Here is a 17,515-nt window from a genome sequence, read left to right as displayed (position 1 = left end):
ATGTCTACTAGTTCTAGTTTGCGTTGATCGGTAGCGCCTACCTGAGGGAAGGAGCTGGAAGAGCCGGTGACCGGGGTGCAGACGGTCCGAGAGGATTTTGCACGCCCTTGTCTTAGTTCTGGCAGCGTGCAAGTCCTCAATGGTGGGTAGGGGGGTACAGACAATCCTTTCAGCAGTTTTGATTGTCCGTTGCAGTCGGAGTTTGTCCTTTTTTGTAGCAGCACCAAACCAGACTGTGATGGAAGAACACAGGACCGATTCGATGACCGCTGTGTAGAACTGTCTCAGCAGCTCCGGTGGCAGGCCGTGCTTTCTCAGAAGCCGCAGGAAGTACATCCTCCGCTGGGCCTTTTTGAGGACGGAGTTGATGTTGTTCGCCCACTTCAGGTCCTGAGAGATTGTAATTCCCAGGAACTTGAAGGTCTCGACGGTTGACACAAGACAGCTGGACAACGTGAGGGGCAGCTGTGGCGAAGGATGCCTCCTGAAGTCCACGATCATCTCTACCGTCTTGAGCGTGTTCAGCTCCAGGTTGTGTCGCCCGCACCGCAGCTCCAGCCGCTCCGCTTCCTGTCGATATGCAGACTCGTCACCGTCCTTGATGAGGCCGATGACAGTGGTGTCATCTGCAAACTTCAGGAGCTTGACAGTCGGGTTTGCTGAGGTGCAGTCGTTCGTGTAGAGAGAGAAGAGCAGCGGAGAGAGGACACAACCTTGGGGCGCCCCAGTGCTGATGCTGCGTGTGGATGAGGTGGCCTCCCCCAGCCTGACCTGCTGTGTCCTGCCCGTCAGAAAGCTGTAAATCCACTGGCAGATGGCAGGTGAGACGCTGAGCTCCTCACTAAGGTCGGGGTGTGCTGGACCCTCTCCCAGCTATCTTCTTCTTATTATTATTATAATTATTATTACACCACCCACACTCTCTGTTCCAGCAGTTTTTTTTTTTTAGCCTCCTATGTTATCACAATGGTGGACTGCATCTCAAGCAGTGGGGACACTGCCTTGCACAAGGGCACTTCCACAGTACCCAGGAAAATAACTAGTTGCCTTTTTTAAAAATGACTTATTCATTCGTCCGCAGCAGTACTTGAATTGTGACTGTCCTTACAATTGAGCTATACTGCCATCCCGTTATTATAATTTGTTTAAAAAATAAAACTATAGATAAATGGTGATAATTTGTGCAGCTGTAGGAAGGCATTTGAGTCACCATGGTACCTATGGAACTGCCCAACACCAGAGTCATATTGAAACTTTATGTCTGTCATTTCTCCATGAACCAGCTGTACAAACAGACCAAGACACAAAGCTACATACAGTGGTGCCTTGAGATACGAGTGACCCGATTTACGGGTTTTTGGAGATGTAAGCTGCAGTTGGGCCAAGTTTTTTTTGCTTTGATTTGCGAACAAATATTTGTGATACGTGTGGTGTATGGTGGGAGTGAAGTCAAGTCACTTCAGTACAAGCGGCAGTTTGGCAGATAGTGAACAATTCCTCAAAAAAAAAGAGGCTTCAAGCTCTTTATTGCACTCCGAGTTGAATTTTTAAAACTAAAGATAAAGAAAAATACACATTTACTGCATTTAAAACAACCACAGCTTTTGTCTTTGTAATGTCTGCAAAGCTTAATGCAAAAAAAAATTTTTTTTTTTTCTAATTTCCTTTTTCCACAGTATGCTGTATACATAAGCCAGTCAATATTACAATTCTTCACTGTCGTCTAATGTATACTTAGTTGCTAGAATCATTATGAATAATCAGTCGTTTTATTTATTTTTCACTATCTTCTAACAATTGTAACTTAAGGGTGTCCAATGTGAAAATGCCATATCATTTGTATGTGTGCAGCCATAAAGACCAGCTATAATTATGCATATCGTGTACGTGAAAGCTCCCTTAAATGTAATAAAAACAACATGTGACAACCACATCACTGCAAGGACACTTTAATTGATCTGAAGCAATAAATATTCACATGTAAAATCTCTATTCTTTCAGTACATTTAACACATTCACAACTGAAACTTGAACTGAAATGGTTCAAAGTAATATCCATCAGTGCACTGACATATAACCACCAGGTTGTAATGTATACAGTATTACTCTTAATTCCTTCTCCCATCTTCAGTCACAAATAATAATTAAAAAATAAACAATATTCCTTTTCCACAACATTTTCTGTCCCTGTTAACCTTTCGTATGTACATATGTCATGGCACTCACATGCACGCACCTGAATACAGACTGGGAGCACTTTGTCCCATGGTTGATAAGCTTATAGTATCTTATTTACATTCAGGTTTATACAGTACAATCTATTCAATGCAGATATATCCATGCAAGAAGAGTCAGAAATGATACAATAAAAGAAAAGGGCTAGTCAACACATATATATAAAAGCTTCATCTCACAATCTTGACTTTCTGCAAACCTCCTTTGTGTCCTTTTTTGTGGATTCACACTTTACACAAGTTTTCTTTCAGTATAGCTTGATTCCAAACACTGACATCGTTTTGTCCTCATTCCTCTGCTCCAAAAAACATCGGAGTATATATAATTTTCTCTTGATAATAACTGGCACTGTAGGTAACTGTCAGTACTCATAACTTAAAATATTGCAGTCGCAAAAGGGTGCACGAGGCCACTGAATAACAAAGAATGCTGTTTTACATTCTTAATCCTTGCTATCGTTTTTTTTTTTTTTTTTTACAAATACAAAGCCCTCATGGGGATGCCACAGCATCAGAAAATGTGTTGAGAGTTAGAAAAAAGTGTCCGGAGCGGTGAGAGAATAAAATGGTCATTGGTGACTTAAGACATCACGTGCTAAACCCACAAATCCTCATGTAAAAGCTTGCTTCGTCAAAACATATCTCACCCACGACAAATCGGATGATTTTGAAAAAGTGAGTTGAGGTGCTTCACATAATTGCAAAGGAAACACCATCTTTCTAAAACTTCCACAACCATAGTAACACTTTTTTCATCATCATCAGAGGTTTTTTTCCCCATCCCAAAAATATATATATAAATAAAATAAAAATTAAAAAAAAGACAGTCATCAGTTAGAACAAAACATTATTGATCTTGTTTCAACCATCAATATTTCACACCAAACGATGTTAACAGAAGGGTGCAAATGATGTCGATGACGTTAAATCAAAGCACTCTCCAAAGGGTATTTATGCGCTTCTAAGCTTTATATCACCCTGTACAAACATCTGCTGATACATTTACGTACGGTACTTATCAAACAAATCGACAATATTCATCATACTCATAGCAGATCTAATAGTGATCAAAAAAAAAAAAAAAAGCGAGAAGCTTCAGAAACATTCACAATAGATTGTTGATTGTATCATTAATTTCCATACTCCTTGAGAAATGCATCATGAAGCCAAGTGGCTCCGGTAGACATGTAAAAGACGCTTAAGCCAAAGACCGTCTGCCGTTAAAATGTTTCAAGACGGAGCAACACATTTGAGGTCATCTTTAGAAAGAAAAAAATATAGTGTCAGCAAACCCTGCAGTGGATGGCGACGTCATGAAGTCAAGGGAATTATTGCAAAGGGGTGTTTTTTGCAACTCGGCTGTTTTCAGCGTTAAAACTTTGCTGGACTGTACAGTAATCTTTGTTGTTATCCTGGATGTACAGTAAGGGTGCCATTTTTCATACATGTAAATTACGGCACAGCGATGCTTTGAGATACGAGTTTAATCTGTTCCATGACCATGCTTGAAACTCAAAACACTCAAATCTCAACTCTTTTCCCTCTGAAACAAATAAACGCAAGTGCCATTAATCCGTGCCAGCCTTCCCCCCACCCCTCCCCAAAACGTCAAAAATTGTTGTGAAGTGTATATTTTAAAGAAGAAAAATAGTACTTTAGAAAAATATAATGACATAATGAAATAGATTTTAAAAGAATTAAACTGTTTTTGTCATATTGCATCAATTGAATGCTGCTCCTTCTAGTGTGCCTGCCTTCGTATTTCAAGTATGACCTCATAAGTCAAAGCAAAAAAATGTCCGAATGGCAGCTCGTGTCTCGAAAAATTCAGGGCACTCGTATCTCAAGGCACCACTGTACTTTCTTAATTAGAATCAATGAGACGTCAAACAAGTTAAAACCGAGGCAGTACCAATATAAGTATTGAACTTTAATTATATGGCTTGTAATATGACTATTGGCTGGCAACCAGTTCAGGGTTGTACCCCGCCTCCTGCCCGATGATAGCTGGGATAGGCTCCGGCACTCCCGCGACCCTTGTGAGGATAAGCGGCTCAGAAAATGGATGGATGGATGGACTGTTTGAACATGTGGGCGGTGTGTGTTCTTGTGATGCGATCGTGCAATCTCCGCCTACATATGCGGGAAACGGAGGTGAAAGTAACAGAGGCGGAGCAAGCTGCGTTTCCTCTTGTCAGCCCCAACGCCGCTGTTGCTCTCCGTCCTGGCAGATCTGGCCCTCGCCCTCGCCCTCGCCCTGCTCGCCTCCTCTGCGCTATCATCCGACCTATGACCCCGAGCGGGCCACGCCCTGCTCACACCACGGTGCTTATCCGGTTGATAGGCTTGGACTTGGAGCTGCCCCCTGTACCTGTCGCTCCGGCCCCCGTCACCTGCGGCCCTGGCTGAGGCTGCCCGGGGTGCTGGGGGGGGAGAGGGGAGAGAGGTGTAAGAGGGGTAAGGGGGGACGAAGGGGGGGGTAAAGGGGAGTGTGGTGGGGGAGGGGGGATGGAAGAGAGAGGAGGGTACTGGGGCAGATACGGGCCGGCGGATGCTGTGTGATGCGTGTTGACGGTAGCGGACGGCAGATTGTGGGGCAGAGTGCCGAAGATGAAGTGTGTTTGATGGCTGGAGTGGCTGCCCGGGTGCGGTGTGTGCACGTGCCCGGGGTGGGTTTGGGAGTGTGCGTGGGGGTGCGGATGGGAGTGAGACAAGGTTAGGGGCGGTTTGGTAACAGGGCCGGTGGTGCACCCTCTGATAGAGTGTGTGGGCTGCACGTGGTACAGGGCGAACTGTGGGTTCGGGGAATGCTGGGAGAGAGGAGAAAGGGGTGGGGGACGTCCAACTACCATGTTGGTGTAGCGACCCAGAAGCCCATGCTGTGAGAGCTGGGAGAGATGTGCCAGCTGCGGGTGCGGGGCGTGCGGTGCGCAAAGTGGTGTACGACAGGGTTGCGGGCCTCTCTGTACAGTATGAGGAGGCACCCCTTGCAAAGGAGGAGGGACATTTTGGGCATGGTAGCGATGGTGGTGGTAGTAAGGTGGTGGGGGCTGCACGGTAGCCGCGTGACAGTACTGTGCGTGCAGCGCCTGGATCTTGGAAGGCCCCCCTTCCAACTGCTGGCACAGGGATGAAGGGGAGTGAGGAGGGGGCCCTCCCGTCGTCGGCGGGTGGACAGGCGCGGGGTAGGGTGGCCCCGGTGGAATAAGGGGCCCTGGCGGTTTGGGGCGTTTGCTGCCGAATAGTGAGCCCAGGAAGGAGACGCTGTTGTTGCCGCTCCCCCCAGGGCAGCTCCCCGCTCCTGCTCTCTCGACACTGCTGGGGACGCCCCCGACTCCTGTCCCAGCAGTGGTATGTTGCTGCCCCGGCCCACCCCCCATCCCCGTTCCGGGGCTCAGGATGGGGCGATGAGGCCGGAAGTCTTCTGTTGCGTAGCAGCCGGAGACCACACCTGGCACTGAGTAGCGTTGGTGAGGCTGCGGACTGCTAATAATGGATCCCTGAAAGGAAAATAGTGTCATCTTACGCGATAAACATCCATGGAAGTCTCTTCCACCATAAGCATGTTCTACACAAGGCGTGTCAAACTCATTTTCCATCATGGGCCACATCATCGTTATGGTTTCCTCAGAGGGCAGTTATGACTGTGAAAACCATGTACAGTAAAAGTATAATCTCTTCATCATATTATTAAATATACATGTTGCAATTGTCCGTTGCATTTGGTTCTTAATATACTGTATATTAAGAATATATACGAATATATACTGTGGAATGTCGTTTTTTGTGATTAAACCCTTCCAAAAAGTATGACTAAAACTGAATCGTACGAAAACCAGCGCAATATTTACCATTGGAAATAATGTATATCTAATCTGTTCCAGACACCCAAAATATTAACTAAAAATACATTTTATAGAGGCATTTATTACAACTCAAGGAACTAACCCTCCCAGTTTGCTATGGCAACACTTGGGCAAGTTGGTGCAATTTATCCTGTCAAAAGTCACACCTTCAAAATAAAGGCAAACAGGATTATATCAAACAGTTTCACCGCATTTTCTTTGGCCCCGTGGTGCCTTGTTCAGCAGTCACACTCAAACTATTTTGTGCTTGTTTATTGAGTACAGCTGTTAAATAAGCCACCATGCGGCCTGAGAAAGTGCGGTGAGTGTGTTATTATGCTGTATGCTTTTATTTTGAAGGGTTGACTTTTGCCAGAGTGTGTTACGTTAATTTTACTTTGTAACGCGTTACCAGCATCACTGATCGCGACAGTGTAACAAATAGCTGAAGGTGCGTCATTGACACAATTATCAGACAGTTAGGGTTTGCTGACGCACTCTAAATATCTGACACTGCCTGACACACTACCTCTGGTTATCCGCTGACTTCTTTCATCTATGCTCCCTGTGACACGGTCCGCTGGCATTTTTGAGCTACAATGGCCCATTTTCCCCCCAAAATGTGGACCTTTTGTCTGAAATGGCCCAAATCGTATAAGTGTTGAACAGGCTTTACACGTACACACAGGTGTGCTTGGACATCCAAGTAAAGGCAATGCAAAGGGTGCAGGACAGACACAAAGAGTACATGCAGGTACACTGACTAGCAACCTTATCAATGTTTTAGGGAAGAGGGTGGATGCGAGTCTGTTATTACAGGTCTATATTTGAAGAGTTCAAACGCGAAAGCTGACAAGCGCCGTTTAGACATAAATAGAATCACGGCTACGAGCAGACTGCCTTTCATGGAATTGTTCAATGTTGCATTTCCTAACCCTAGCAAACCAAAGAACTCCTATGAAAAATAATAATAATAACTTTATTTCAGAAACCAGAAAATCAAACAGAAAAAGTGCCAAATGCATTTTTTTTCCATCTCCATCGAAGCCAATCACAAGTCCACGACTTCTCGTTAACTCGCTGCTATATTATCGCCTCGGTTGTCCTTGTAAGTGACTGTAAAATATGCTAATTGTGTGAAACAGCCCAAGAGAGACGATGTCATGAAACTTATCAGTGTAGTCATGTCAATCGCGAACAATCCGTCAAGGACGCTCCAATCATTCACTTTAAAGGGGTTTTTGACGTGAACAATAGGAGATGGCTTCTGATGGTTTTTTTCATTGGAGGTTAAGGTTTAGTTCAGGAGATTGTAGATTACGAATCGTAACAGTAATTTATAGTTTTGTGAACATTTTGGACATGTCTGTTTTTGAACTAAATTGATTTCTTGGAGTTTTGCCGATGAAATTACATCAAAGACCTCTTCAAAAGACCTTTTCAATGAGTTGTATTTTTCCCAAAATTAGCTTCTTTATTGATTGATTTATATTAACTTATAATACACTAATAGAAATTATTAGCTATAGCCTGGGACCTGGAAATTTCAAAAATAATTATACTGAGTTCACAAAAAATTGAACACTTTTGCATTTGAACTCTTCATATAGTCTTTGAGACTTACTTCCATAGTACTGTCCAGAGAACCGACACTGTTCCGCCGACCACGCTTCCCTGCACCCCAGCAGGAAGAGTAAAGTTAGCAGAGAGAGAAAGATTGGAAAGTTTGCTTGTGTGTTAAGAAAGAGAAATGTTCCAGTAGACCTTTTCACCTGAACTAAAAATGTTGAAAACAACTTTTTGTGTTGGGGGTTGTTGTACCCAAAGATATTCCCCCCAAAGGTTTAGGTTTTTCAAATTCCTTAAAAAAATAAATCTAAAATAATTCAGCGGAACCTGTGAGTGAGGAGGAAATATCGAGTGGATGTTCAAATAGTTGTACAGAGAAGATCGCAAGACTAGCGACCACTTCTAAAGAGACAGATTAGAAACCGAACCCCCATCATTGCGTTTGTGGAAGACATTTTCTCACAGTGACACACACAATGTTAGGTTGTCTTTGAGTAATTTAGCAAAACGTAATGGCTAACCTGCTTCCTAATATCAACTCTACAGGGCGCTATTCATTTCGCCATTAAAGAGCTCGTCTGTGCCATTAATTTGAGCAACATTAGCCAGTCCCTCAATGATCATGTTAACTGTCTGAATTTCCACCACGTCTATTTTTGAATCAATTTACCTGTTGAAATGTAAATTATGGCTGGTGTTCTCTCTCCCTTGGAAGGAAGTTCAGCTCTCGTAACACATTTAAACTACGCCAGTAGAGAAGAAGGCTAAAATCATCATTTAAGCCATTTCGCCTGTTTCCTCAATTGGTCTGCCTTGACCATATGACATGGAAGGGTTTGTTTACTAGTGGTGCAATATCGAGTTTTTGCCACCCGAAAGTACGTTTGACATCATGGTGAAAAGGTCGTATAGAACCAGAATAATATCATAGTTGAAGCCAACCATCCACCTGGCAGCGAGTAATATAGAACCTTCTCCACAGGGCTCTTTTACTCACCTGTCTCAGATAGGTCTCTGAGTGATGAGCTAAGTGCTGTGCGTTTGAGACCTTCGCCAACTGAGCAGTTATCGTCAAAACTTGTCCTTCCCAAAGTACCATTCACAATGTCACTCTTCACACCCCCACCTCCAGTGAGCAAACTGGGCCGCATTACACCTTTTTGCTTCTCCAACTCCGCTGTAAATATAGGCAAAAGGAATATATATATATATATATATATATATATATATATATATATATGACACATGTAAGATGAAAAATTGACTTATTAGCTAATAGTGGCTTTGAGCAAGCGTGATTCATTTGTAGTCGGGATGGAGAGGGGGTGAACATTTCTTGCTGTCTCAGGAAGTCTCCAGTTACACCACAACAAGTCACAAAATTTGTTGCTGGTTGCTTTTTGAAAAAATATAGTTGTTAAATTGGCAACACTGAGTAGCCCTTGAAAACAGTGATTTCAAACAAAGTGTGACAAATGGATGTTAAGTGCTGTTATTCTTTATCCTTGTTTATTTAGTTGGAATAATGTCCTTTTATTAAGACACTTGGGAAGTGTTAAAATTGTAAAATAAATGCATGTTTACTTTAAAATGTCAGTACAGTGAGATAATTGGGCAGGAAGCATGTACAGTAATTCACAACTGTGGCCAGTAGATGGTGGACTTACATCCATCCATCCATTTTCCCAACCGGTTATCCTCACGACAGCAGTGATTCCCAATCTTTATTGAGCCAGGGCAGATATTTTACATTTCAAAAATTTCACGGCACACCAACAAACAAAAATGTCACTAAAAGTGGATACACAAGTCAATTGTACACTTTGTGCCATCGAATAAAAGAGCATTTATTTGTTCTGTCTGTCTTTATATGCCGCTGGCGTAGATAGGTGAACAAAGAGACATTATTTTTTTGTGAATAAATAATACTCTGACCAATTAAGTGAAATTTGATAATTTCCCGCGGCACACCAGAAGAGCTCTCACGGCACACCGGTTGGGAATCACTGCACTACAGGGTCGCGGGCGTGCTGCAGCCTACCCAAGCTAACTTTGCCCGAGAGGTGGGGTACACCCTCAACTGGTCACCAGCCAACAAACAATCATTCACACTCACATTTACACCAACGGACAATTTAGAGTCTTCGATCAACCTACAACCTATGCATGTTTTGGGGATGTGGGAGGAAACCGGAGTACCCGGAGAAAACCCACGCAGGCACAGGGAGAACATACAAACTCTGAGGCTGGAATTTAACCCAGATCCTCAGAACTGTGAGGCAGATGTGCTAACCAGTCATCCACCGTGCCACATTGGACTTACATTCCACTCTGTATTTCTCCATCTCCTGCACTTCAGCAACACTCTCCCTGAGGTCACTAACAAAGCGAGTGCTGTCTTGCTGACTGGGGGCCATGAAGACGATGAGAACTTTTCTTTCCCCACCCAAGACTGCGGAGGTCAGGCGGATACCATGAGGATAGTCTAAGAGAAAACAACAGTGAGAAACAAGGTCAAAAAATGACATACAGTGGTGTGATAAAGTGTTTGCCCCCTTCCTGATTTTTTTTTTTTTTTTGCACGTTTGTCACAATTCAATGTTTCTCATCATCAAATAAATTTAAATATTAGTCAAAGACAACACAAGTAAACACAAAATGCAGTTTTTAAATGAAGGTTTTTATTAAGGGAGAACAAAAATCCAAACCTACATGGCCCTGTGTAAAAAAGTGATTGCCCCCCCTCCCCCATAAAACCATAACTGTGGTTTATCATACCTGAGTTCAATTTCTCTAGCCACACCCAGGCCTGAAACTGCCAAACCTGTTCTCAATGAAGAAACACTTAAATAGGACCTGCCAGAGTTCGAAGAGGAAAACCACAGATGAGCAATAAGAACACTAAGGCTCGTCTCCATTTTCCCAGAACACATCTTGATGATCCCCAAGACTTTTGGGAAAATACTCTTGTGGTCTGACAATACAAAAGTCGAACTTTTTGGAAGGTGTGTGTCCCATTACATCTGGCATAAAAGTAACACTGCATTTCAAAAATCATACCAACAGTCAAATATGGTGGTGGCATTGTGATGGTCTGGGGCTGTTTTGCTACTTCAGGACTTGGAAGACTTGCTGTGACAAATGGAACCATGAATTCTACTGTCTACCAAAAAATCCTGAAGGAGAATGTCCGGCCATTTGTTCGTGACCCAAAGTTGAAACAAATTTGGGTTCTGCAGCAGGACAATGATCCAAAACACACCAGCAAAATCCGCCTCTGAATGGCTGAAGAAAAACAAAATGAAGACTTTGGAGTGGCCTAGTCACAGTCCTGACCTGAATCCTATTAAGATGCTGTGGCATCACCTTACAAAGGTGGTTCATGCTTGAAAACCCTCCGATGTGGTTGAATTACAACAATTCTGCAAACATGGGTGGACCAAAAGTCCTCCACAGCACTGTAAGAGACTCATTCCAAGTTATCGCAAATGCTTGATTGCAGTTGTTGCTGCTAAGGGTGGCCCAACCAGGTTTAGGGGGGAATCACTTTTTGACACAGGGGCCATGTAGGTTTGGATTTTTTTCTCCCTTAACCATAAAAACCTTCATTTAAAAAATGCATTTTGTGTTAACTTGTGTTGTCTTGGACTAATATTTCAATTTGTTTCATGATGGGAAACATTTAAGTGTGACAAACATGCAAAGAAATAAGAAATCATCAAGGAGCAAAAACCTTTTCACACCACTGTATAATGATGGTTGAAATGTGCAAAAGGAACAATGAGTTTCTTACATGAGTTCTGGAACATGTGCACTTGCATCTCAACCAGAGGGAAAGATTGTCTAAAACTGTATGTCACTGAGGTTTTCTTCTTCTGAAAGATTTTGGTTACCTAAGGCAGAACATGAAGACAACTGACATTGTAACAAATACTTGAAAAGACTCCTCATCAAGTTTTTATATAACATTTGCCATGTATGAGCAAAGCAAAGCAAATTCATTTATACAGCGCATTTCATACACAAGGTAACTGAATGTGCTTCACATGATTAAAAGCATTAAAGAACAAAGGAAAAAAAACAACTTATAAACATTTAAAACCAAGAGAAAAAAAATACAATTAAAACAGCAAAATGTCATTTAAAAGTGGAAATGCTCTAAAAAGCATGGGGAAAAACCTGGACTTAACCTGGACTTAAAAACATGCACACTTGGGGCCGACGTCACTTCTGTTGTTAGCTTATTCCATTTGTGTGCAGCATAATGGCTAAATGCTGCTTCACCATGTTTGCTTTGGATTCTGTGCTCCACTATTTGACTTGAGTCTGTCGATCTCAGAGCCCTACTGGGTTTATATTCCATTTCGCATTTCTTTCATGTATTCAGGACCTAAACCGTTTAGTGATTTATAGACCAGTAGCAGAACTTTAAAATCTATTCTAAAGCTTACTGGAAGCCAGTGTAATGACTTTAGAATTGGAGAAATATCCTCTGACCTCTTTGTTCTGGTCAGAACCCGAGCTGCATCATTCTGAATGAGCTGCAGTTGTTTAATGCTCTTTTTGGGGAGTCCAGTCAGAAGACCATTACAATAGTCAAGTCTACTTGAGATACAAGTGCCTGATGAGTGCCTGTAAGCTCGAAGAGGCAGTATAGGATGGACCTCCAAAAAAGGCGTCTTACCACCAAAAGGTCATTAAAGAGAAAGACCTCGCGCTGATGTACTCCTGTTCTCTGAGGTCTGTTGGGGTCGGGTACCTCGTATAGCTGGCAGCAACACACCAGCCTACGATGGGGAAGGGACAGTACCTAAGAAGACAAATACAAGAATTATATATATATATTTATTAGTTACAAAACGGCATGTAAATCTTGACCCCCAAAAAAAGCATGTTTTCAAAAGTTGCCCTCACAGGCTTCTTGCCCACAAGGACTCTCTCCACTGCCTGCACTTGAGACACATGGTCGTCATTGGTCCGCAGCTCCCATTTCTGTATCCGTTGGTAAATCCCAACAAGCAGGTCCCTGGGAATATCCTGACCATTATCGACGCCTTGGGCGAATAAAAGGGAGGGATTGCTTCATTAAACAGTTGATCAGATTTTCATGCACAAGACGAAGTACTACAATCACGAAAACAACACACAAAACTCTTCCTGTACATGTTGACAAATGGCATATACAGTACAAGTTCAGTGATGTTTAAAGTAGTATGTGGGCTCCCTCTAGTGGTATGTGATACAATCACTGAATTAAATACAAATAAAATTTTGATCATTTAAAACTTAAAACTGTAATCAAACATATTAGAATGAAGCTTGTACAGTAGCTATGCATACAGCCTGTTCTAACAAAACAAAAACAGTACGGTACATTTAATACCTTGCACGTACATACATTGTTTTTTTTTACTTCTCATATACTGTACATTTTTGTTCAGTTGTATTTAACTTTTAAGTACAACACAATGCATTTGCATTTAATTTTTAAGAGCTCTTTGTTTTTAAACATTTAAGTATTTTTTTTAAATTTAACTTTAATGGGCAATATATTTTATTAAATCTTATTTTATCCTATGTTTTTTTTATTATTCCCTTATGCACAGTGTTAATGTTCAAACTGTGAATAATTTCACAAGCTTGTAGCTATGCACCGAGCCAGTTTAAACTATTTTTAACAATACAGTAGAGTACTTTTTTTTTTTAAAGTACAGTACACTTTTTAAGTACAGTTCAGTTGTATTAAATTTTTAGTTAAGCTACATTTGCATTTAATGTTAGCCGTTTTTAAATATATTCAAGAAAAGTTAGTTTTTTTTAATTTAACTTTTACATGCAATATATTTTTAAAATTGAATCATTATTTACGGTACGTGGTTTTAAAAAAATTCTTACATTTAAGCACGAGTCCTTTATGTTCATACTTTGCATAATGTTACAGGAGCCTACAGTAAAAAGGAATAAAATCTCTCTTGGGTTTTGAAGAGCACTTAGAACTACTACATTACTGTTTTTTTTTAATTTATCTTTTTATATTGGTCATTATGGTGGTAGTTAGAGAGGTACTGTAAAAAAATGTTTGAGTTGGTGTAAAAAGTTTGCTTACCACTGTACTAGATGATTCAAATTTGGAACATGGACATTTTGTGTGTTTATAACATCAGTTGAGATCTCAACATGGGCCAAATATATATTATCATCTATTTAGGAGAAATTTTCCAAAATGATTGACTTGATCACAAGGTAAAGCAATTACATTCAAATTGCACATTCATCCAACTATATCTTGAAATGCATGAGCACATTTAGACGATGTACAGCGGTCATTGTAGTCGTCTACAAACATGCTTTTCTAAAAATAAATAAATAACAACGTGACACAGATCACGTTTTTCCATCACCACACATCAACATCACACACCATCATCACAAGTGTGGCAACTGGATATTGTTTTGCTTTGATGATCAAGTAGCACCTCTTAAATTCTTGATGAAATCCTCCAGCTTCATCTTCCTCTCTGCTTTGACGTTAGGGCTGTACATGTCTGTGTTGAGAAGGATTATGGCGAAGGCCAAGATGAAGATGGTGTCGGGGTTCTGGAACTGCCGAACCAGAACCGGATTACACATGCAGTATCTCTGACTGCATGGGAGGCATAAAACACAGTCAGTGTAATTGGTGGCTTCGAAGCTGTGCTAACCTCTACCAGTGGTAAGCTTGCAATTTCGGACACACAAACCTAAAGGCCTCAATGAGCCGTTCCACTTTTTGTGCTTCTCCTTGAACTTTTATTTGAGCCTGGAACTTCCTCAGAGCATCATCCAAATCCATTCCAGAGAAGTCCATCTCATCAACCACACAACTGAAATTGACAAAATAGAGATTTTCAATCTTGGCATGTTAAACATAATGTCAAACAACAAAAAAGAAAGGTTCCCTTCGTATACCCACTCTAAAACATCTTTGTTGAATTGCTTCTGCCGGTTCCCCAGGAACTCTCCGATCATCTGCCTGCTCAGACCCTTCCTCTCGAGGATGAAACGAGCAATCCCAACTGGAGTGTCTGACACAAAGCCTCTCTCAATCAGGTACTGGATCCCCTTCTCTGGCTTCCTGTCATTGAAGGAAACATATCAGTTAAAGTACTGTATGCATTGCCTATATGATTGTAGTACAAACGTCTTACTTGTTGAAAAGATTGAGACCTATGCGGTACTGGCGTCTCTGCACTACATCACTGTTGAAGGGCGGAGAGTCCCAGCTCTGGCGGCTTTCCCTCTGATATGTCTGCTTGCCCAGAGGGGGTAGAGGTTCCCGGAGGCTGTCCTGAGACGAGGAACCGGAACTGCAGTTGACTGTCTCATTGGAGTTGGTGGTGGAGTTCAGAGAGTCGTTGTCGCCATCCGAGCAACACGGCTGCTCCAGCCCTCCAGAGGGCAGAGCTGTGGAGGAGGAGGAGGACAGAGGAGTGGTGGGGGGCTGTTGAGGCGATGAAGACGACGATGGCGTGTCAGGGTACTGATGGTGGTGGATGGGGTGGTGGTGATGGTGATGGTGGTGGTGTGAAGCCACCTGGTGAGGGATGTGTGTCGGGACGGCTCTGCCAGGTGCTCTGATCTGACCCTGGGCGGCCGCTGTGGATGGCGAGCGGGCCACAGTGTTTGGGGAGTGTTTGAGGGTTCCCTGAGGAGACCCAGCCCCCACTCCAGGCTCCTGCTCATAGACCAGCTGTCTGGTTAGAGAGCCCCGATCTGAACGGTCACTCATGTCCACTGAGCTGTCACTCGGCGGCTCAATTGTGAGGAGAGGCAGGTGTGCGCCCCTCAGACGGTAGTCCCGACACTCTGTGCATGGTGTGCTGCGCCGACTGTTACTGCTGCCCCCTCCCTCTGTGTCCCTGCTGTCCTCACGGACCCCGACACCCCCGCCAGGGCCCCAGTATTCTGTGTCGGTGCTGCTGGGTGCCCGGTCCGGGGAAAGCGGCGAGGGTGGCATGCCGTCGTCCATGTAAAGCGTGACGTCGCTGTACGAGGTTGCCGTACTGTCTCCGTGCATGCTCAGTACTCCTCCGACTCCCCTGGCTCTTTCACCCAGACCACGTTGCGAGGAGGGGTTGCTGCTACTGCTCCACATACACTCCCCAAAATCTTCACTGAGACCGCCACCCTCCCTGCTGCCTTCTTGGGAGTCATTGCGATCAGCACGGCAGGTCAGGGCATTGTCAATGGAATCAGCTAAGGACTTAACCTAGATAGAACACAAACAGAAGTAGTAGTTAGTAGGACACTAGGTGTGATCCCGTTTTCACATTGTCACCGAAGTAGTCACATTGACTACCGAAGTAAAGTTTAATTGTTTCTAAATTCATGATACATGTTTGAAGATAATTGCTGAAAACGTGCAAAGACTGCTAATTCTGTATACTCAATTGTGGAGCTATAGCGTTAAACTGTTTTTCACAATTTCAGTTTTCCTGATTTTCTTTTTGGCCGTGACTAAAACAGCGGCAAGTATTAGTTCAGCATTAGTTTCCCCTCCCCCGCTATATAAGAACCTGCAGAGCGCCTTCATTCGCATCAGTTGTTGCCTGGCGCAATTGCGAGTTTCTTAGACCCTTTCCACATGGAAACAAGTCTAAGTGTATCAGAATCAGAATTATCTTTATTTGCCAAGTATGTCCAAAGACACACAAATATATATATATTTTTTTTAAAATAATTTCTACATTTTGTCCACACGGAACTGACATTTTGGGAACCCGAAAAAGATCATTTTTAAAACCGGGTCCCAGAGTGACTAAATCTGAAAACCCTGCCCCTAGCACTTCAGTGTTTACAACAGAGACGATGACGCGTTCATCCCAGTTTTTGCATTAATGTACATTAACACCACCAACAATACCAACAAGAATGGTGGCTCACCATGTTAGACGTTCTTTACCTTGGCAGCGAAGCAGAAGTTCAACCTCGTTGTCAGTCCACGCAGATTTGTGGTTTGCTTCACATTCCCCACCATTGTTGTGAGCATATTTACTTCACACGGGCTTATTATCATCTGTTTTTGGTGACTTCATGTACCAGCATTAAAGCGGCACTTCAAGCCTCTCATATATACTGCAGCATTTCTGCGTCGTTGAAACGATTTCATGTTTACGGGAAACATTTTAAAGACGAAAAATAAATAGCTCCGTTTCTGTGTGGACATGGCCCAAGTTATTATTAATTACTAGCCCCATTTCAATCACCAGAGCGCGCATTTAGCTAGCTAGTTATGGCTACAACCCCAAAATGCAACTTCCCGGGATGCCACAATTCACAGAACAGCTTGGTGTCGTTATTTACAGCAGATTCCCAAGTGAGGAGGTGACAACGCAGTGGAGCCCTCCGCCTGTCCGCCAGCCAAGAGGAGCCCCGGAAGCCTGTCGGCTCACAACCTTTCATATACTTGGATTGGTCGGTGTGATCCTGGTGAGTAGCCTTCCAGATCGCCACATCTCACTCTACTTGATTTTTACTTTGTGGGCATTTGAAAGTGTATCAGGAAAAGATACCAAACATAAACCATCTCAAGGAACATATCATCAACGCCATTACAAGTATAACTCCACCTGTACAAATACCAGTGGCGGCTGGTCAGTAGAGGGCGATAGGGTGCTGCCCCACCCTACACAGTGGTCACCACATTACTTTCTCTGAAGATTAAAATGAAATAAAAATATTGAGAGTAAAATAAAAACATTTAGAAATATACATATATCTATTTTTTACATCAGAAGGATGAATATAGTGAATAATAATATGTAGTTACTGGTGAGTAAAGTTGTTTCACACGTGTTGTCTGATTAATTAATGAAGCGCTTCCGGTGT

General features: G+C 42.8%; 1 protein-coding gene across 4 annotated transcripts in view; it reads right to left on the bottom strand.

Annotated features, from left to right (window-relative positions):
- Nucleotides 1–1,933: 1,933 nt before the first annotated feature.
- Nucleotides 1,934–17,515, bottom strand: part of iqsec2b (IQ motif and Sec7 domain ArfGEF 2b) — a 46,179-nt gene continuing 30,597 nt past the window's right edge. For 3 of the 4 annotated variants that reach the window (XM_061674531.1, XM_061674540.1, XM_061674549.1), the window contains 11 exons: nt 14,836–15,896; nt 14,601–14,762; nt 14,389–14,511; nt 14,125–14,291; nt 12,563–12,702; nt 12,333–12,458; nt 11,442–11,541; nt 9,972–10,133; nt 8,646–8,825; nt 7,704–7,753; nt 1,934–5,734 (listed from right to left, as the gene is read on the bottom strand). In XM_061674531.1, coding sequence (XP_061530515.1) covers nt 4,550–5,734; nt 7,704–7,753; nt 8,646–8,825; nt 9,972–10,133; nt 11,442–11,541; nt 12,333–12,458; nt 12,563–12,702; nt 14,125–14,291; nt 14,389–14,511; nt 14,601–14,762; nt 14,836–15,896 — 3,456 coding nt within the window. In that variant the 3' untranslated portion in view covers nt 1,934–4,549. The remainder of the gene's footprint in view (nt 5,735–7,703; nt 7,754–8,645; nt 8,826–9,971; nt 10,134–11,441; nt 11,542–12,332; nt 12,459–12,562; nt 12,703–14,124; nt 14,292–14,388; nt 14,512–14,600; nt 14,763–14,835; nt 15,897–17,515) is intronic. The other variant, XM_061674558.1, reaches the window with a different exon arrangement.

Source organism: Phycodurus eques, chromosome 1, assembly GCF_024500275.1.
Source record: "Phycodurus eques isolate BA_2022a chromosome 1, UOR_Pequ_1.1, whole genome shotgun sequence".
Lineage (NCBI taxonomy): Eukaryota > Metazoa > Chordata > Actinopteri > Syngnathiformes > Syngnathidae > Phycodurus > Phycodurus eques.
Note: the sequence above shows the minus strand (reverse complement) of the source record. Positions and strands in the feature narration are given on the sequence as shown.